The sequence below is a fragment of the Panthera pardus genome, unplaced genomic scaffold, assembly GCF_024362965.1.
Source record: "Panthera pardus isolate Hobbes unplaced genomic scaffold, ASM2436296v1 HiC_scaffold_8, whole genome shotgun sequence".
NCBI lineage: Eukaryota > Metazoa > Chordata > Mammalia > Carnivora > Felidae > Panthera > Panthera pardus.
The window spans coordinates 157326803-157348617 of NW_026527013.1; the positions used below are offsets into that span (position 1 = coordinate 157326803).

The window sequence follows — 21815 nt, forward strand, 5'->3', positions numbered from 1 at the left end:
ATGCTGAAATGTGACAATATCGAGAATCGCGTGAGGATCCAGAGTGTGGGAACCCTTGCGTTCTCCTGGATGAGTTCACGGTGGCTTTCTCACTGTCACTGTCAGAGCAGTGTGGAACACTTAAGAAAAGTGAAGGCGCTCAGGTCCAGGATGCAGCTGTTTTACTCCTGAGCGTGCACAGCCTAGAGAAAACTCTGGTCCCAGAACCATGTTCCACAATGTTCCCAGCACACTGCTAGGAAATAAAACACTGTCCTACAGACAGGCAACTTCAGAGACAGTTAAGCTTCACTGCTAGGTGACTGGTACAGAGGCATCTTTCACACTTGTTTTATTATTTATTTATTTATAATTTTTTTTTTTAACGTTTATTTTTGAGACACAGAGAGACAGAGCATGAACAGGGGAGGAGCAGAGAGAGAGGGAGACACAGAATCTGAAACAGGCTCCAGGCTCTGAGCTGTCAGCACAGAGCCCGACGTGGGGCTCGAACTCACGGACCGCGAGATCATGACCTGAGCCGAAGTCGGACGCTTAACTGACCAAGCCACCCAGGCGCCCCTCACACTCGTTTTAAAGACAGAGTGCGATGAGAGATATTGCAACTCGAAACAGGGAAATCGGGTGAGTTTCAGAACTTGTGACATCATATTTTAGAGCGGGTAAAGCCTGGGAGAGAGCCAGTCTCCAGACCACATGAGGGAGACATCGATCGGTTTCCTCAGGAGGACTTGCGTCCTCTCCTTGACCTAAGAAGTGATCAGCACCCGACTTGAGTTACTGCACCTCCTTTCTCTTTCCCCGGCCAGGCCACCCTGTCACTTCGTGGGTGTGACTGACAAGTTGACACTGACCTCAGGCCTCGCCTTTCCCAGACAGTGACACCGAGTTAAGCAGAGGCCCTGTCCTCTCGGTGACAGAAATCTTGACACTGCTCTTCCAGTCATTTCCCAGCTGGTATTACTACTTTTTAATGAAGTAATATTACCTGTCACAAGACCCCATTAGTTAGCACTTTCACCACAGAGAATGGATGAAGCGGTTTTTGTCTCAATTTTCTTGTTTTGCATACTCCATTAAGTTGCTATTTCCATATTTTACATAAAAATTCTAGACGAAAAAAATGATTATTTCAAAAGTTAGTGCCATCCGTACACATATAAGTAAGGAATAATACGGAGCATTTCTGCAGGATTGGAACATTATCATGGATAAAAAGATTAAAAGCCACGTCATGCCCAAGGTCCCCTTCCCAGAGTCAACTTCATTTTACAGAATTAGGGAGTGCTTATTACTGTGGGACAGCCAGGTCACAGGATGTTCTCAGGAGCCCGGAAGAATCGACCGTCACCCTCTGTGTCCGCCAACCAGCCCTGAAAAGTGAGCCCACTGCCAGATCCAGAAGGACCTCACCAGTATCTAGACTCGGTCCTGGGAAAGAATGGAACTCTAAAAAGTGTAATTGGTTTAGGATGCAGATGTTTTCACAGAAAGTTTCTAATGGGAACTCATGTCAGTTTTAGCTAAACAGCTTCAAAGCCCGTCACTGATTTCCGTGCACCAGAGCGGATCTGTCTCACCATCCTTTCAAATTCTGATGAGCTCTCCAGACATTTGCCTCAAAATATCTCTCGTTTTTCCTAATTGTTTCAGCAGTGGCTCGCAGAAAAGGCTTTTAAAATATCTTTTTATCTTCAAATTATTTACTTCTTGAAATATTTATTTCCTTGTGGGAACCTAAGAGTTATACATGTTCTAAAAGAACATGGCTCCGTATTTTGGTTTTTACAACCTTAGAGGTACTGGTCAATCAGGAGACAATCCCTTTGACATTCAACCAAAGCTCTTTGATTAAATTGCCGTTATTCTTAAAGAGACTGGAGTTGACTCGTTTCACAAGCCTGACAGTTTATTGTGGAATCAGCTTTAATTCATGAAAAGATACACCTCATTTTTTGTTCCTTTCAAATCAGACACTTCAGTATAATTTGGACTTATTACAGTTAATAAGTACTGGGAAACACTTTAAAACTTAGTAAGAGCAGCTAATCTTACAAAACCTCAGAGGTTTGATTATGAAGAGAATTTACTACTTTGGTCAGAATTCCTGCTTATCTGGAAAAGGAAAGGGGGTTTCAACAACACAAAATCATGAAGAAGGTTTCGCAAACAGTTCTTAGATTCGGCACTAGAAATAGAATCCATAAGAGGAAAAGAAAATCAGACGTCATCAGAATTAAGTTAATGAATTTAGTTAATTAAATTTCAGGCACTGAAGAGATTAGTCAAAGACTCTGAGAAAATATTTGTGAGTCATGTATCTGATGAAGGACTTGTATCTGGAATATATAAAGAAATCTTACAACTCAACCAAAAAACAAAAATAACGCAATTAAAATACGAGCATGAGATCTGAAGACATTACTCCAAAATATACAAGTGGCCCCTGAGTGCCCGAAAAGGCGTTTGGCATCATCAGTCATCGGGGAAAAAGCAAAACCACAATGAGGTACCACTTCATAACCACGAAGATGTGTCGAAACCAAACAAAAAGAAAATAACAAGTGTGGGTGGCGATGTGGAGAAACCGGAGACCTCACGCGTCGCTGGGAGGAATACGAAACGGTGCTGCCGCTTGGGAAGACGGCCTGGCAGTTCGCCGGCAGGCTGAACACAGAGCTGCCTAGAAGCCAGCAGCTCCACAGCTAGGTGTGTACCAGACAGAGAGGTATTTATCTCACCGTGAATTATATACGCTTCTTAAGAAAGAAAACCTCCCTTTGGCAAGGGTTTTACTCACTGAGGTTCCACTTCAGGCCCGTTGTGGTGACGTGATTGCAAGGCTGTCCGACAGGAATAAGGCCACACCAGTCGCCTTCCATTCCGGTATCTACATGCAATTTGTGCTTTCCCTGAAGTAGAGAAAGAATGATCATCGACACGGTGAAGAGAAAGGGCAGGGGTCAAGTCAATGTACACTCAAGACCTGGGGAGGCGCGCGGACCATCCGAGAACTTCACGTGGCTCATCGTACTTAATCCTAGCCACAATTTTACAAGGTAGCTTATTGTTACTTCTCATTCTTACATATGAGAAAGGTGAAGCTTGCAGAGATTAAATGTGTCCAGGCCCACACAGATAACAAGGGGGCAAACCAGGATTCCTACATGTACTTGGCAATTCTGAAGACTGAACGGAATCCTCGTGCTAATGATGTCGCGTTCTATGTGACAGAATTCTAGGGTCTTAGTCAAACACTTGGTCAGGTGTAAGTAAAACATTGCTTGCTAAGTACAAGCTCTACTTTATCTCAGAACCGGGCTTCTAGCTTTCCGAATTCCACGTCAATCCTGCTAATGGTTAGCCTGCTTCCTACATTCGTGGCTCCTGTAGGGCACGTCCACTAAGAAGTGCCTCTGCCCGGAAACGGTATCTACCCCAAGGAATGAGAACGCTTCCTCCATCTGGATTATGAAAACCGGTATAATTTACCATGTTTTCGATTTTTCAGTTTATAAGAAGGTTAAAGTTAAATGTAATGTTCAACCAAGGCTACAATGGGTTTTTTTGTTTTGTTTTGTTTTGTTTTAGTTTATTTATTTACTTTGAGAGAGAGAGAGAGAGAAACAGAGAGAGAGAGAGAGCATGTGCACAGCAGAGGAGGGGCAGAGACGAGGAGAGACAGAATCCCAAGCAGGCTCCATGCTGTAAGCACAGAGCCCGATGCGGGGCTCGAATTCACAAACCTTGAGATCATGACCTGAGCGGAGATCAAGAGTCAGACGCTTAACCCACTGAGCCACCCAGGCACCTCTACAATGTTTGATTTTAAATAAAATATTTGGAAATTCCTCTTCTGCTGTAAAGTAATGACTTTCCATTCCTATTCTATTCATTATCCTTAGAGTATATGGTCTTTGTAGAAGGACGCCTCAAGTCCTTATGGGAAAATGCCAAGGCACATATCTATTCAATAATTACATGAAAAAGATATTTTCCATAATTCACAAAACTCTGAACAAGTATGTTCCAAAGGATATTCTTTTTTTTTTTAATTTTTTTACATTTATTTATTTTTGAGAAACAGAGTGAGACAAAGCATGAGCGGGCGAGGGGCAGAGAGAAAAGGAGACACAGAATCTGAAGCAGGCTCCAGGCTCTGAGCAAGCATTCAGCACAGAGCCTGATGCGGGCTCGAACTCACGGACCGTGAGATCATGACGTGAGTCGAAGTCAGATGCATAACCGACTGAGCCACCCAGGTGCCCCCCCCAGGATATTCTTTATTTTAACAAAATATTATTTAAAAGTATATTTAATATATGATATAATAACAAAGTAAGGTAGTTAAGTCTCCTTTTATAGCATTTTATTTATTCCTTATGACTTCTGGACTCTATTTTAGGCTTCTGAGAACTTACCCTACTGCACATAAGAACTCAACGTCTGAGTAGGCTTTGTCTTTACTCAAAGGATTGCTTTTACTAGGAAAACAACTCTCTAAATTACTTATCAGCTCTTGAAATTTAACACAAACTTATGCAGATCTTTATTACCCACACAGTTCATACATACTTACATATTTGTGTATATACGTGTGTGTATTTATGTTTGTGTATATCCATATATATTTGAACACTTAATCAGAAGGCATAAATTCAATTAAGCGGGCTTAAATATATTCAAACACAAAGAATATGTAAAGAAAACATAAAATATATTTGAACTTGGTGACCATTACTGGAAGAAAAGATAGGCAACACGTGGAAATGTACAGAGGCACGCGGAGAAACGTAGGTGAACTGACAACATAATGCATTGTGAAAACAAGGCCCAATAAGAAACAGAACTGTGAGAAATCACAGAACCCATCTATGTAAATTAAAATAAATGCAAACAATAAGACACTTCTAATAATAAAATTTAAATATATATTAAAAGATTAAATATATACGTATATATACACACACACTAACCTGCCTGCCTATGAAAAGAGCAAGGAGAATGGGAATGTGGCGTAGGGATACAAGGGAGGCAAATGGCTGGATCCATCACTGACGATTCCTGCCTGGACCGGAGAGGATAACGTGCCAGTAACCAGTGAGCATAAGAGACTCAGCACTGAAATCTTATAAAGATAACAATATCCTTTTTACTTATCACTTTTACGAAGCGATACAAGCCGGTAATTCTTAGACTCTTCTGAAGAGTCTAAAATAAAAATAGGGAAAATATTCTAGGAATTCTAAACAGTAATTCAAAAAAGAGGAATGACTGGGATATAGCCATGGAAAAAACTTACAAGTAAAAGAAAACTAACCTTGTTCTTGAATAATGATCTTTGGGTTTTTTTTTTTAATATTCATTTGGGGGGGGGGCGTGCACAGGTGGCAGAGGGGCAGGGAGAGAGCAGCACAGAGGATGTGAAATGGCTCCATGCTGACAGGATAGAGCCAGAGGAGGGGCTCAAACTAAGGAACCAAGAGATCAGGATCGAGTCCAGATCAAGAGTCAGATGCTTAACCGACTGAGCCACCCAGCTGCCCCTGGTGTGTTTTAGATCAATTTAGAGCAAAAGCATAGAAACTGTTAGTATGGTTATAGAAACTTTTACATGTTATAGAGCAAGGCAGTACCTGTCAAAGGATATGGTAAAGCGGAGTGGCCCTCATTTTCTCATCATTTTCGGGAAGAATCCAGAAATAGTGCCTGGAGGCAGATTGGGGGGGTTGGGGGGGGATTTAAACACTGCTCCAGGTCTAAGTAACTGGTGATGTGGATAACACGCCTAAGCAGCCGAAACGGGAGCGAGGAGGGGGCACTCCAATAGCTGTGTCCTTCTCCGGCCACAGTCCTCCCTCAGACACCTCCATACCGGCATCAGAGACGTCCACGCGAAGGCTGCCATCACTGCATGGAAGTTGCAGCACGGAAAAGTAGGAAACAGACTGATCAGAGACCTGCTCATGTGCAGAGGGGAGGGCAGAGCTTAGGCAAGGGGCTCCGTGAGGCTTTGCATGGGAACAGAAATCACTCCGTGCACAAGGCTGCGCATTTGCGGAGCTGGGGGGGGGGGGGCGGGGGGGAGGGGTCAGGACACTCCCTGATTGGGCCACTAGGGTAGGGCGGACCGGTGGGGCCCGGGGATTTTCAGGCAGTGAAGCTCGTCCTTGTGACACCATTAATGACAGATACATGAACTTATGCATTTGTCAAGACCCATAGAATCTCTAACACAGGGAGTGAACGCTAATGTAAATTTTACGGACTTTAAAAAATAATACTATGCTATATCGCTTTGTCACTTGGAACCCATGTACCACACGAATGCAAAATAATAGGGGAAGTGTGAGCGGGAGAGGGGCATATGGAAACTCTGTGTCTAGTCTGCTCAGTGTTCTGTAGGCCTAAAACTGTTGTAAAAATAAAGTCTATTAATTAAAAAAAAAAAAAGTCCCCTGGTGACCTTTCAGTTTCTCGTCCCTTAAATGGGACTGGCAGCAATGTGACGGTAGGTCCGAACCCCATGCTAGCCACATGAAGGTCCTGCACAGAGATGTGTACATCTGCTCCTCAGCAACAGTATAACTTACTCTACTTTCCCCCCCACTAAAAAACAGGATTTTTTGTTTAAGCCATGAGCTGCCTTAATTTCCTGGCATAGAAATTTTCCCTGAATTAATTTACATTGACTAGCTTTGCCAGACAAACATGAGTCTTGTTTCTCCCTACCACTCTCCCTTATGGAAATTATTCTCTCTGAAGATATAGATGCTGGATAGAAAACAAATTATCGTCCGTAGATGCCAAATATAACACACTTTACCAAATTCTGAAAGCGGTAACAAAGCCTCCTTCATGATGACAACGGAGGACCGTAGAAATTCTGATTTCTTTGCAATTGCTTTGGTTTTAGCAGCAAAGGAACAGAAAGCGGTGGTGGCTTTTTGTGTGGGTGGGTCGTGGCCTGATAAGGGCTGGCCTCTCGGAAAGCGCAGCATATCAGAGGGGATACAGGCAATCCACAGCTTCCTTCTGGAGCACTGAGTGGCAGACGGCTCAGGAAGAAGAAAGGCAGAACACTCACCTGGCCCAGATGGCTCTACCCTTGTCTCAGGTAACGGGGTCTCTGACAATGAGGCCTGATGTTAGAGACTGTGACCTCTTCGTCCTTCCTTATCCCAGAGGGATTTGTGTCCCATTGGGCTGTCTTATTTTCAGTGTGTTAGCTAATTCCTATCTTTATTAAAATTATTTAAATTTCAGTTAGTTAACACACAATGCAATATCGGTTTCAGAAGTAGAATTCAGTGGTTCATCAGTTATATACAACACCCAGTGCTCATCCCAACAAGCGCCCTCTTTGATACCCATCACCCTTCTAGCCCATCTCCCACCCACCTTCCTCCAGTCCTCAGTTTGTTCTCTATTAATAAGAGTCTCTTTTGGTTTGTTTCCATTTCTTCTCTATTTTCCTCTTCTTCTCTTGTATTCATCTGTTTTGTTTCTCTTTTTTTTTTCCGTGAGCAATAGGTTTTTATGTTTATGTTGAAACTTAGTATTTTCTTTTTTTTTTAATATATGAAATTTATTGTCAAATTGGTTTCCATACAACACCCGGTGCTCATCCCAAAAGGTGCCCTCCTCAATACCCATCATCCACCCTCCCCTCCCTCCCACCCCCCATCAACCCTCAGTTTGGTCTCAGTTTTTAACAGTCTCTTATGCTTTGGCTCTCTCCCACTCTAACCTCTTTTTTTTTTTTTTCCTTCCCCTCCCCCATGGGTTTCTGTTAAGTTTCTCAGGATCCACATAAGAGTGAAACCATATGGTATCTGTCTTTCTCTGTATGGCTTATTTCACTTAGCATCACACTCTCCAGTTCCAACCATGTTGCTACAAAGGGCCATATTTCATTCTTTCTCATTGCCACGTAGTACTCCATTGTGTATATAAACCACAATTTCTTTATCCATTCATCAGTTGATGGACATTTAGGCTCTTTCCATAATTTGGCTATTGTTGAGAGTGCTGCTATAAACATTGGGGTACAAGTGCCCCTATGCATCAGTACTCCTATATCCCTTGGGTAAATTCCTAGCAGTGCTATTGCTGGGTCATAGGGTAGGTCTATTTTTAATTTTCTGAGGAACCTCCACACTGCTTTCCAGAGCGGCTGCACCAATTTGCATTCCCACCAACAGTGCAAGAGGGTTCCCATTTCTCCACATCCTCTCCAGCATCTATAGTCTCCCGATTTGTTCATTTTGGCCACTCTGACTGGCGTGAGGTGACATCGGAGTGTGGTTTTGATTTGTATTTCCCTGATAAGGAGCGACGTTGAACATCTTTTCTCTGGATGTCTTCTTTAGAGAAGTGTCTATTCATGTTTTCTGCCCATGTTTTGTTTCTTAAATTCCATATGAGTGAAATCATGAGATACTTGCCTTTCTCTGACTTATTTCGCTTAGCATAATACATTCTAGCTCCATCTACGTCATTGCAAATGGCAAGATTTCATTCTCTTTGATGGCTGACTAATATTCCATCATGGGTGTATTCCATCTTCCTTATCCATCCATCAGTTGATAGACATCTGGGCTCTCCATAGTTTGGCTATTGTTGATAATGCGGCTAGAAACATTGGAGCGCATGTCCCCTTTCGAATGTGTTTTTTGTACCCTTTGGGTAAATACCTAATAGTGCAATTGCTGCAACGTAGGGTAGGGCTATTTTTAGTTTTCTGAGGAACCTCCACACTACTTTCCAGAGTGGCTGCTGCACCAGTTTGCATTCCCCCCAACTGTGCAAGAGGGTTCTCCTCTCTCTGTATCCTCAACAACACCTGTTAATTTTAGCCATTTGGACATTAACAGTTAACATTCTGAACTTAATTAACATTCTGAACTTAATAATACAGTTAATTCCTATCTTTTAATTGAAGACTTTCCTCCTTCTGTTTGTGGTCTGCTTAACAGTTCGGCAGTGGTCAGCTGTACACAGTATATTTGGTGTTCCAGATAACTTGGTAAAGGATGGTGAGGGAGGGGGTTGGCGGGGTGACCTAGGTGATGGGGATTAAGGAGGCACTTATGATGAGCACGGGGAGATTTATGGAACTGCTGAATCACCATATTGCACACCTGAACCAATATAACACTGTGTGTTAACTACACTGGAATTTAAAATTAAAAAACAAAAAAGAATTGGTGAAGGAAGTAAGGAATGATTTCTCAACTGGTGGACATTAACTCCCTAAGAGAAGATTCTTCAACTTGTATCATATAATGCAAAGGAAACAGCACATATACATGTTAAGTTTTATTATCCCAGGGAGAGGATGCTGTTATAAAATCCACTGATTTAAATGACACAGTGGTAAGCTTTCTTTTCCAGCCTTGCTATATATTCATTGCTCTCCTCATTATTTTAGCATCCAACACACCTTGAAATTTTTAATCTGGGAATAAACTAGTTTGTGGACTTGAGAAGTCACAGATAGGTTTTAGCCTGCAGTCAATTAATATTTTTTTCTTTTGTTCCAAAAAGATGTTTAGCCATACATGAATGGTCTCTGTGTTCATAAATATGCAAATTTAGCTTTGTTTGGTTAAAGGAGAGCAATATTATGCTTGTCTCCCATATCTTCAGTCTATGTGACATCTTTAAAAAATGAGCAACAAAAGGAATTTTTGTTCATTCCTCAGATTTCTCCATTCATAATATATGCTAGCCTATATGTGATTTGACACGGGCAGGCATACAGCCTGACATTAAAGAACTTCCCCAAAGATTTATGCCATTACTGGAGACTAGAGGCACATGAACTAATCATTGACTTCCATCCACTCTCATGAATCACTCACTGCACAGGCTCCTGTTCTGTCCCGGTTCTGAGCTAAGATAACTCGCTGAAATCAAAGGCAGTTCTATATGGTAAAGACGGGACAAAATTCAATCAGACAGTTTGTTTTTCCAGTCATGGCTATTCTTAACATATTAACAACCTCAATAAGGTATAAACTTGTAATTTAGTGAAAAGTAGCAAAGATATTGCTTGGCGCCTGTGCTGGAAATCATACATAGGAGCATGTTAAAGGTGGGCATCATCATGAGATCACTTTTGCTAGACTGTAATGGCAACCTGCAGCAAAATATACACAAATTGATACCTAATGAAAGGGTAAGAAATCATTGTCACTTTGTTATTATGCTTCCTCTTTGCAAAACCCTAAGACACAACGGACAGAAAAGATAAAGTTCACCCTAGCCTTTGCTTTCGCAAAAATATAAAACAATGAGGCATCTGAATTCTCTTTACACCTCTAAATCGTTACATACAATAACTATGCCAAGTTTTATGCCAAGACATCTTCGTGTGGATCTCACAAAATACATAGCAGTTTAACCAGATCATTCACAAAGCAACCAAACGCAGGAAGAACATAAGCGTACTTCCTATTTAGTAGATTTCTATTCAGTGGAAGATTCAGGAACCAGGTGGCCATGCTAGGTATAAAGTGGATGGCCATTCATCACATTGCTGTTAATGCTGAACTTACACCCTGTGGCCAACTGCAGTAAGATTTCGGGCACACAGAGCCAGTATGAATGAAATACCATTGTACACTGATTAAACACAAGGATAACCTTTGGTAGCTCATTTTTTTTTAGTTTGTCCAGGTACTTAAAAAATTTATCAACAAACGCTGCAGGAAATGAAATAGCCTGCAGGGAAGAACAGTGAAAGGAGTAGCTGGAGGTATCTACACTGTACCTGCTACCTCTCTCTCACAAACACAGACTTCTGTGATGGTGTATTTTCTACTCATGTGACAGAAGGTACTCATAAGAGAAATGGTCTCCCCGGTGAATTTGTAGTTCTACAACCCGAGAGCTAGAAGACTGGTATCTCTACTTTTATTTTGCTTCACAAGCAGAATTCAAAACATAAGTGTATTGGTTTTATACAGAGTAGCCTACAATGAATGTTATATATAAATATATTTACATATTTTATGTAAGGCATTTTTTTAAATTCACTAATACCTTATCTATAGACAGATTTTAGAGTTTTCAACTATGGAAGAAGCACAGTTTCCAAAGTCCATTGTACAGAACACGACTCCTAGGATCAGATAAGATCGGAAAGAGCGCGTTTTAGATTCCCCTCCTGGAAGTCACAACGCACAGCAGCATGGTTAGATGTTCCCGGTAGTTTTGCAGCAAAGAAATGCTGTTTACTTGAGCAAGAGCTCCCCACACTTACTGGACCAGAGATCTTCTTTCTTGCCCCTCAAATAACACCTCATAATTACCCATGGAATCTGCATTTCATGAAATTCACCTAGGAAAATACTGATTTGGAATAGAAATACTATACACAGCATCCAAAACGATAATACTTTGTGGTTTAATATTTCCACAGCCAGAACATTTCAATGATATGTCTTGAAATTAATAATCTCCATCGGATTTTCAGTTTGGAAATTATTTGATAACCTCAGGCTAAAATTATGTGTGTTCTGACATAGGAGGTAGGCTTATTCTCTGATCAAAAGGTTAATGACAATACTGGATGGTTATCCAAAAAGAAAGCCTTCTGCATGCTACTTAAGCTAGTTTGTTTATTCAAAAGTCAAAAGTATGTACAATTGTTAGAGACAGTAGAATACTATAACGATAGGCTAATTTCCTTATTAACCCCCAACACTAGCTATTTCAAAACAAAACTGATGAAATCAATGTTTATCCTTTCTTTTCTATCCCTCTGTATTGATGTTTTTGTTTCCTTCCTTCCTTCCTTCCTTCCTTCCTTCCTTCCTTCCTTCCTTCCTTCCTTCCTCCCTTTCTTTCCAATGCATCCTATTCTGTCTTTACACCTCCCTTGTATTCCAGTCGGAGGAGACCATCTGGTGAGTGCTCTCATGCTAAAATGTCAGAAACCTACTCTTTGCTCCTCCCAAAGACATGGATATTTTAAAGTACTGTCTAAAGACAATACTTACTCCAGAAGCAAGCATTTCTAACAGGACAAATTATGCTGAAAGATATATACTGAGTCAAAGAGTTATGGCAGAATTTTCAAATAGTTTCAGGTAAATGTTATTATTCTACTTAACATATGGAATGATTGGGATGTCCAAGTCCTCCTGTCTATTTCTATGCTACTTTTCCATCTTTAATCTGCAAAAACTTCACAGCAAAGGGCAAATTCTACTTTTTTATGAAAACGTCCTGTGTCTTCCAGTTAACAGAGATCACTTGCTTCTAATGGCTACAGTCTTTATACTACAAAGTGTAGCATTTTGTTACAGCATTGCATCTCTCAAATGGGTTTGTGTCGTCTCCTTAAAAAGAATAAAATTTATTTGAAGGCAAAAACTCCTGCCTTCTATTTCTGTTAGATTTCTAGCACAGTGAAGAAACATACTAAGTGTCTAATAAATATCTGATTGATTGATGGCTCGGAGCAGAAAGAAAAAGGCTTGAAAGAAGGGGTCGATGTGCTTAGTAAAATCTTTATCAAAGTTTGAGTAGAGGAGGGACAGTCTAGTTGAACTGAACTCACTACACACACCTAGAATTCTTTGTGTAGATGGTGTTTGCTTAGCTGTTCACTAGGACAGAGGCATGCACCCACCAATTACAAACACTTGCCAACAGCGCTCGAAATACACTTAAAGATGTATACAGAGTACACATTTTTTGTTAGTACATTAAATGGGGTTTACAATACTACCTCACTGGGTTATTTTGAGAAGTCAGTGAGATAACACGTGTCTCGTGCCAAGAACAGAGCTTCCAACATTCACACAGACCCTTCTCTTTCCATCAGGTCCTTCCAGTTTAACTGGAATAGAAGTGTTCCCTCCACTCATTTCTGCTTTTTATTTTATCAAAGCCTTGGCACTTTGTCCCAGTAATATTTGAAGGAAAATAAATGCGATTACTCCTGAGACTAATCTGAAATATTAGCGGGAAAGAAGAAAGAGAAGTTTTTTTATTTAAACATCGTATGTTAAACCTTAAAGCATTGGTTTGTCTTAAGAAAAAGAATCATACCTCCATTTGCTTTATAAAAGCTCTAGTTTTCAGTTAACTGTTTGTTGTTGTTGTCCTACTTTGAAATAGTCCTTTTTAGGAATATAAACATGAATTTTGTGAATCAATTTTAGAACAGTTCTAAGAACTCCTTCTGAGGTCTCATATGTAGTAGTCATCATATCCAAAATGCAATTCTTTTTTGTTGTTGTTGTTGTTGTTGAAATGCTCAGTATTTATTGAGCCTACTACTAAATTACACGAGATTCTCTTTGTATTTTCCAATACAAGCAAATACTTTAAATACAATTCAATTCAGACTCTAAACCACTGGACTTACTTTTGAAGTTTTGTCATCATTGATCAAGGGTTGACAGGAATACCAACACTGCAATATATATTTCAACTTTCCTGCCTGGATGGGTAACCACTCCAACCTTCTGTCTATAAAAAAGCTGCATGTAGACGCTCTTCCAATAGACAGTCCACTCCCCACAGTTTCTCAAGCACCGACATTCTCCCTTAGCTGGCCTCTCCTAGCTAAGCAATCCCCCAGGCACTTCTCCTTTCTGTGATCCCAGAAGCTCAAAGTCAGCAAGACTGGCAGGGGAGTGGAGGGGAAGGAGAGAATTCCTAGAAGGATCCTGTTCATTATCCTATCTAAACAGACTCCAGGAAGAGTTTCTGCTTGTGGAGATGCAGCATGGCTGATGTTCAGCATGTTTGGCTGAGTTGGGTGTCTTCCCCCTCCCCCCCCCCCCCCCGCCCCACTCACATTCACAATGCTCATGGGATGTTGTTAGTGTTCCTGACAGGTGGCGGGGGTGGGGGTGGGGGGGTCAGTGGTGGTGAGAAAAAGACAATTTTGCCAATTATTTATGTATTTCAAACCCCAGAATAACTACCAAACTTTATAAACTGGAAGAAATAATGAGAAAGTTCCAGTAAAAGAAAAAAAAGGGAAAAGTGATGTAACAGTTTTTGAGTATCGGCTATATCCTGATAGTTTTCTGCATACCATAACTCAACAAGCTTGAGTGGCAGAGTTACCAGAAGAGATTACAGACTCAGTGCAGTCATCAACTTGCCCAAGATCTCTCAACTAGTAACGGGCAGGTGTAGGGTCAATACCCAAGTATGCCATCATTTGAAAGTCTAATTTTCACTACATTACCATGTTTTTCCAGGCTTCCGACTTTAAAGGCCTGTCAAAACTATTTCACTCCTTTGCTCTTCTTTTCATTATTACTTTTTGTTCCCTATCTTCAATGTCCAAGTTAAGCTTTTGCAAGAACCTCACCAAAGCTTATCCTAAATAATAAATACATGTGCAGTAAATGAAGGAATTAACAGGTGAATGAATAGCTATCCTTCTTGACTTCATCCACCTATCTTCAACATTCCCCATTCTATTTACATGTCCCCATTCATTTACTTGTCCTTTGCTAGTGACTCAGTATAGGGAGGGTGCTAATTAGAAGGTATGGGTCACAAATTTGTGTTTTCAAAACCCACTAGTGGGTGTTCCAGAAGTGCACAAGGAACAGTTAAAGCAAAATCAATGACTGACCTAAGATTAAGAAGATTAAAGTGTTTTTAAAACAGATGGGACTATTTTTAGTCAGGAACCAGTAGGACAATTTTGTTTCTCCCCTAGTTCCTATAATATATTAATTGGAAAGAGTCAGGTTAATATTCAAATGGTACAAGTTCCAAGACTTAGTTCAAACATCATCTCCTCCACCATCCTTCTCCAGGGTTCTCCCTGAACCTGCAACCTGGCTACTCACACATCCTCAAGGCTCCACAGCACATGGTTTTATGGTTAACTCTCTTGCTGGAAAGCAAACACTTCAAGGAGAAAAGCCATGTCTCATTCATATTTATATCTCCAAAATTTTGTACAGTGTTAGACACATAGTAGGAATACAACAAATATTTATCAGAAAGGGGGCACTAAGCTTAGCCTTTTCCATATAACTACTCTCAACCTCTAATTTATGTGCTAGCTACCACCTCACCATGCCATTTCTCTGTTTTTCCTTACACAACAGCTAGAAAGGGTTGTTGAAATTGACCATTTCCAATTCCTTGCCTCCAGTTCTCCTGCATTCATTCCAGCTAAACTTTTGCTTACACCTCTTTTCCAAATTGGCTTTCATCAAGGTAGCCAATGACCTCTAAATTGCTAAATTATTAGTCCTCACCTTCCGGTAGAACTCGCAATGGGTCGTCATCACTCTCTCTTCCTTTATATACCAACTTTACTTTGCTTGCAGAACACCACACTCTTGGTTTTCCCCTTGATCCACAATTTTCTTTGCTGTCTCCTCTTCTCTCCAGATCCTAAAGTTGGACTGTCCCAGTGCTCAGTTCCTTAGTCTCAGCTACATCCTTCTCTCCAATCTATTTACAGTTTGCCCTTTGTGAGCTCAACTGTCTAGATCTTGGCGAATCCCAAATTTGTATCTCTAGCTGAGAGTTCTCTAACTGTGGGCCCGAACATCCAGCTGCCTATTTGACACACCCTGGTCTTTTACCTCATACCCACCATATATTGATTGGAGTTGATATTTACTCCATCTTTCCAACTGTTTGGGCAAAAAGTTTCTCTTCTTTTCTTATACCCATAAGGAAATCCTATTTGCTCTATATTCTAAATATATCCCAATTCCTATCACTTCTCATGATTTCCTTCACTACCTCTCTATACAAGTCCCCATAACAAGATCTCCCATTGTCCCAAAAGAGTCTATTCTCAACTCAGCAGCTAAAGTGATCCATTGACAAAGTAAGTCAGACCTACCCACCTGCTCACTGACCCCTCAAGAGAAACACTCTGAAAGTTTTCCATTTCCATCTTCTAGCCCCTAAGACATGTGGCTAGACTTATGGTGCTGTCCATGGAGTGGTTCTAAGAGAAATGCTGTTATCAACGAATCCTTGTTCTGAGCTAGCCTCAGGGAGCCTGTTATATGCATAGCGCTGTGGTTAAGGGTACAGGTGCTGAAGTAAGACTTCACAGATTTGAATCCCTTTTCACCATGTTTGTGTTTCATCTTCCTTATCTATAAAACCAGAACAAAAGGATTGCTGACGATTAAATGACTTGATATGTGAGGTACTTAGAATAGTGCCTGACAGAGAGTCAATGCTCTATACACATTCACTATTATTAAAAGGATTAAAATGGGCAACCAAACAAAGCATTACTTTCAATTTCTGACAGTCAATTTACTTGCCTTTCATTTTTCGCGTCAAGAATGTTAGGACATTTTGTCTTCTGAGAGTAACCCAGAAAGTACCCCATTATGTAACACATCATCTGTGTTGGCAAAATGTAGGAATAAATACACCTTTCAAGTTAGATCACAATCTTACTCGTTACAGCAGTCTGATGTTGGTACCTCCTACATGTGAGGTAAGGGTCTTCAATAGGAGAAAGGTAAAAGCACTGCTGTTTGCAAAGAAGACTGGGTAGTTTTTGGTCTTGACGTAAAATTACGGTGAGATTTCTGAGAGAGGTATCCTGGCCTTAATGCAGCTTAACTTTATGGTTCTGTGCTACGAAGGAGACGGTTGTCATGAAGGCACAACGAAGTGTACGGGGGGCGATGCAGCGGGCGTGTGGTCAGTAACAACTGGTGTAACGGTGGCAGTCTTCGTGTTTGTAGCAAATCAAGCGTGTTGCACGATCACCCTCACAACGGAAGTGCCCAGTCCTTCACCCTCTCCTGTCTGTCCAAGTCTGTGTTCGTGTGTGTCTGCCACCCTTTTCTCATGGTTCTCTGTGGCAGTCAGTCTCCAAAACAGCACCCAATGAACACCGCCTCTTGGCATTTACGTCCTTGTACAGCGATTGCCCACAATGAACAGGACTAAGCTGTGTGTACCAACTGGGTACTGTAAAGTGCTGGCGTGTCACTTCTCAGCTAGATTGTAACAAATATGACTGCTGCCTCTTGCTGGTTTGTTCTTGCAGATTACTCGCTCTTGGGGACGTCAATCACCCTGTCATGAGGACATTCACCCAGCCCTGTAGGGGCCCACACGGAGAGGGATGAAGCCATCTACCTCCCCAACCAGCCAGCACCAGCTTGCCAGGTATAGGAATGGGCTGCCTTGGAATCCTATGACTGATATCCAAGACAACTGAACTTCATGAGACCCCCAAGTTTAAAGCACCCAGAAAAGTCCAAATACTAAAACTGCAGAGAAACTGAGAAATAATAAAGGTTCACTGTTGTTTTCAGCTACCAAGATTTGGGGCCATTTGTTACACAGCAAAGGATAACCAACACACTCTCAATCTCTTGCTGTCCCCATCCAGGTGCGTGTGTCTGCTTTGCTTTATCTTCAGATCCCCAGGGCCCTTTCCCTTATTTCCTGTGGCCCCTCTACTTCTTTTAATGTCCATAAAACAGAACAGGCATGTATGTGTATTTTTTTACTTTTGTTCAGCAGGGTATATGGTTAAAAAGTGGCAGTATAAGACGTTGTTGCTAAGGAAAACTACCAGCTTTCCTTTGTCCCCTTCTCTGTGGGTTATTGGGACTGATTTTTTCCTCATCTTTATTCCTCCCTAAGCTACCAACTGGGGGAAAGGGAAGGGTGAAGTTAGAAGCACAAAATGTTCCCTGACAGTCATTAAATTTCATCTTAATGAAATTAAGATAACAATCATTAAAACAGAATATTTATGCTTAACAGCATTACATATATTCAAACTCACTGTACTGTATGTGACTATTTAAAAAGGCTGCATCAAAGCAAAAATGAGCCCTATTTCCTAATGAACTTGGCATCATAAGGGAAAAAAGCATTAAACATTGTATATTAACTATCTCGCTTCCTATCCCAAAATCATTTACTTAGTATCATTTAGGTAAATGATAAAATGTGACCAAAAAGTTATTTTAAATTTGATTTGGATACTATAAAGTTCCCAAAATTGGATCCTCCAATGCCAGATATACTTCAGGAGCAATACGCAAGAGGCTGCTTCCTGTGTTCTCTATCTTATGCTTTCTGCTCTTCTAATTTTTTTATACAATAAAAAAATTTGTTTTAGTTTTGTTGGTACCAATTTATGGTATCCTAGAAACTCCACAGTGATGGAAAAGAACAGGTACTCACAACAAAGCAGAATTACCAACATATTTATGGCCTTATCATTTGACAGGGAAGGTCAAAGCTTCTCCGAGTTTATTCATGACCCTGCACCAGCTTTCAATTCTTTGAAAATTGCTCCTTGATACCCGGCTTCCATGAAATCACAGAGAGTGGCAGCTACTCTCTTAAGGCATAAATCAGATTCTAAATAACTGATAGCACTTTTTTCCTGTAGACCTGGACAAGGAAAGCACTGCATTTTCATTGTTGAGTGCAAGCACTTCGAAAACCCGGTGCACAAAGAACGCTTTCAGGGTTTAATTTCTGAAGTTATCTGTAAGAAAAGAATCTTTGGGTGGATACAAAATAAAGGTCCTGCTCTTGAATGTCACTGGCATTTTAATATCTCTTCTTTCATTCTCCATATCCAAGTTAAATACTGTCACAGACTTCGTGATTGTTTATCATGATTAATGCTGTCATGACTCTGTTGTTCCAAACTTCAAAAGTGAAAGATGTGTATGATTTGGGCACAACTATAACACAAGCCAAGGACACAGTGGCAAGTGAAATAGCTATGTGTATATGCAACTAGCTACTTAGAAAAAAATAAGTAAAACTAAAGAGATTTTTTTTAAAGTCAGGACAAAATATTAATTTTTTTTCCTGTATGATGTCAGTAATTCTTTATTGCAGGGAACATTAAGAAGTATGTTCTGGGAAGCCTTTATTCTAACCATCAGTAACAGTTTTTAAACATTTGGCATTTAATAGCTCAGTCGTGGTAGTTGGGCATTTTCTCTGAGATATATATATTGATGCACCTGGTAAAGGGCTGAAAACCATCTCATGTGCAAAATAGTTGAAAACTCAGGATCTTTAATGGGTACGCATGGTTTTCAATGGACAAGCTATCTTTACTCATGTATGAAAATAATTAAATGTTGCTTTTCCATTTAGCTGTTTATCTTAATAAAACATTACTATTGTTCTACTAACGGCCATTCGGATGACTGTTCTATAAGAGAACGCTGGCATTCAGTCTCAGTCGCTGTATTTTAGCTTATATTTATCACTGTGTCTGCAGTGACAGTGCCAAGAGAGGCAGCCACAGTGGGGGCAGAATCGGTGTAGGCTCAGGTCTGGTTATCTGGACCAGATGCTATTCTGCCGCTTACGGGTGGTGTGACTTTGGACAACTGAATTCATCTCTTTCCGTCTCAATTCCCTCACTTGCCAAACTGAGGAGATACTATCTAACATCACAAAGTTGTTGCAGTGGCTAAATCAAGAGTAGGCACGAAGCACTTAGAATAGTTTTCAATAAATCTCAGCTATTTCAAAGTCATTGTTTTGTCATGGCAAACACAAAAAATAAAGGAGGTGCCCTTAATGTGTGAACAATGCACTTGTATGAGGAGACGAGCTCTGTTGCCCGTCTGTAATTATTATTTAATTTCATTAGATAAACCAATAGAGACAACAAGAGGCAGAAGGCACATTATAATTCCCATGTGGTACTTTTTATAAGAAATACCTTCATATAATTTCACCTCTGTCTACACCACTCCTTTTCAACCTCAATGTCCATTCTAAGGGCCAGTCTACACAGCAGTGTGGGACATCACCTTCTCAGTGTCTCAAGGCTGCTGTGAAAACACAGACCAAGGAAGTGCACACAGAGGCTATCACATGAAAGAAAAACGAGTATGACCAAATCATTATTTGTCTTAAAAATGCTGTAATTTCACTGCTTTATTCTACATCCTAGCCCCTCCATAAATTCCACAATTCAGAGTGCTGCTTGCTTTGGACATACTATCTAAGTCAAAATCAGAAGCCTATCTCCCGAATCCAAGTTGGACATCACAGCTGGTTTAAAAGTTATTGGAAAAAGGTAATTTTGTGGTAATTTCCAATCCTCAATGAATCTTTAAAAGTCTTACTCACTTAAGAAATGGACTGTTCAATTTTTGGCAACATTGGCCATTGAAGTAACAGGAGCTAGGCTGCCATGTGTATGCCGTAGAGATAAATTAGAACTCATTCTGTAGGAACCCTCTCACCCAATTTTCTCTCTTTTCCTTAAGAGAGAACTTAACAAGAGACAGCATAAAAGGAGTTTTGGGGACGCCTGGGTGGTTCGGTCGGTTAAGCATCTGACTCTTGATTTCGGCTCAGGTCATGATCTCATGAGTTGGTGGGATCGAGCCGTGTGTTGGGCAATGCGCTGACAGTGTGGAGCCTGCTTGAGATTCTCTCCCTCTCCCTCTCTCTTTTTCTGCCCTTCTCTTCTTCTCTCTCTCTGTCCCCTCCCCACCTTTCAAAATACATAAACATTAAAAAAAAAGTTTTTGAAACCAGGCAGTTTTCTTCCCATTAAAATTGCTTCTCTTTATGTCCTTCTTCTGAGAGCTGAAGGTTGATGTCCCAGTAGCACTGAGTATTAACAAACAACCTCATTCTGTTCTTTAAGTAACTCAGGAAAAAATGCATTCTGAAAGGATAGATACCACTTCCTCAAATGAGAAAGGTTGGTATCGAAATGTTAGCATAAATACTGGACTTTTGCAAGCGCAAGAACGATAGATAGGATACATATGCTTTTAAACCAAAGTAGCCCATTTTAACCTTCCACTTCTCAGATACTAATGCATAAATAATATTTCCAGTCCTTTCTCTCCCAACCCAAACTTATAGACTAAAATAAAATCAATTAAAAACTCAGAGTAACTCTGCTCTGTGAGAAGTCAGCATGGTGTGGCAGATGGAGAAAGCGCTGGGCAGAGCAGAAAGAGCACGATATTAAGGCCAATATCATGTTTTATGACCTCACAGAAATCTCGTTCTCCAGGCCCGTTTGAATATAATAAAGTGCTCTTCCCTTGCCCATCGTGATTAAACTTGTTAATGCAAATACAACGTGCCCAAGTGCCCAATATGTTCTTCTGGTATTTCTGACCGAATGGGAAGCTTTTAGATTAATCTGGTTTTAGAAATGCTAACAACATTACAAAGTGAGGAGTGATGGGGCGGCGACATGCAAGAACCAGGGCAGAAGGGAAGAGAAAGCTCCCGCGCGTGGGGGCGCTGGATCCGGGGGCGCCCGGAGTTGCTGCTGGAATGGAGCGGTGTCCAGATTTACCACTGCAGACCTTAAGTCCAGGTTATGACAAGTCTTCTAAGCACTTAAAACTTAAATGAATATGGAGTGGATAATGAGATTTTTTTTTCTCTCTAAAACCTAAGTCTGATGAATGACGCCTAGAAGTATCATTAGTCATTTTTATGAGTGCTCAGCTCAGCAATATGAGGCTTTTTTTTTTCATGCCTAAAAGAAAGATTTTCTTTGTTTTGGCTTCTCAAGGATGGTGACACATCCCCTTTTGAAAGAAATGTCATCCCTATAAAAATAGCTAAGATAATATAGTTTCCTCCTAAATAATAAAAAGTACACTGTGAATGTATTTTAAGGTATAAAACCATGGATTTATGTTAATAACTGTATCCCCTAATTAGGTTCTTAGATATTATTTGCAACAACCAAAATGATTAGTTTTTCTTAAAATACATGTATATGTGATAATGAATTGGTTATAGTTTATAAAAAGATAAATGACAGATATACAACCGTGTATACTAGAAATCACTTTTATTTG

The 21815-nt window shown here is 40.5% G+C and overlaps 1 protein-coding gene across 5 annotated transcripts in view; it reads right to left on the reverse strand.

The window, feature by feature from the left end:
* TPK1 (thiamin pyrophosphokinase 1) overlaps positions 1-21815 on the reverse strand; it is a 347870-nt gene that overhangs the window by 88429 nt on the left and 237626 nt on the right. For all 5 annotated transcript variants that reach the window (XM_019453102.2, XM_019453094.2, XM_019453103.2 and 2 more), the window contains one exon: positions 2801-2912. In XM_019453102.2, the coding sequence (XP_019308647.1) occupies positions 2801-2912 (112 nt within the window). The remainder of the gene's footprint in view (positions 1-2800; positions 2913-21815) is intronic.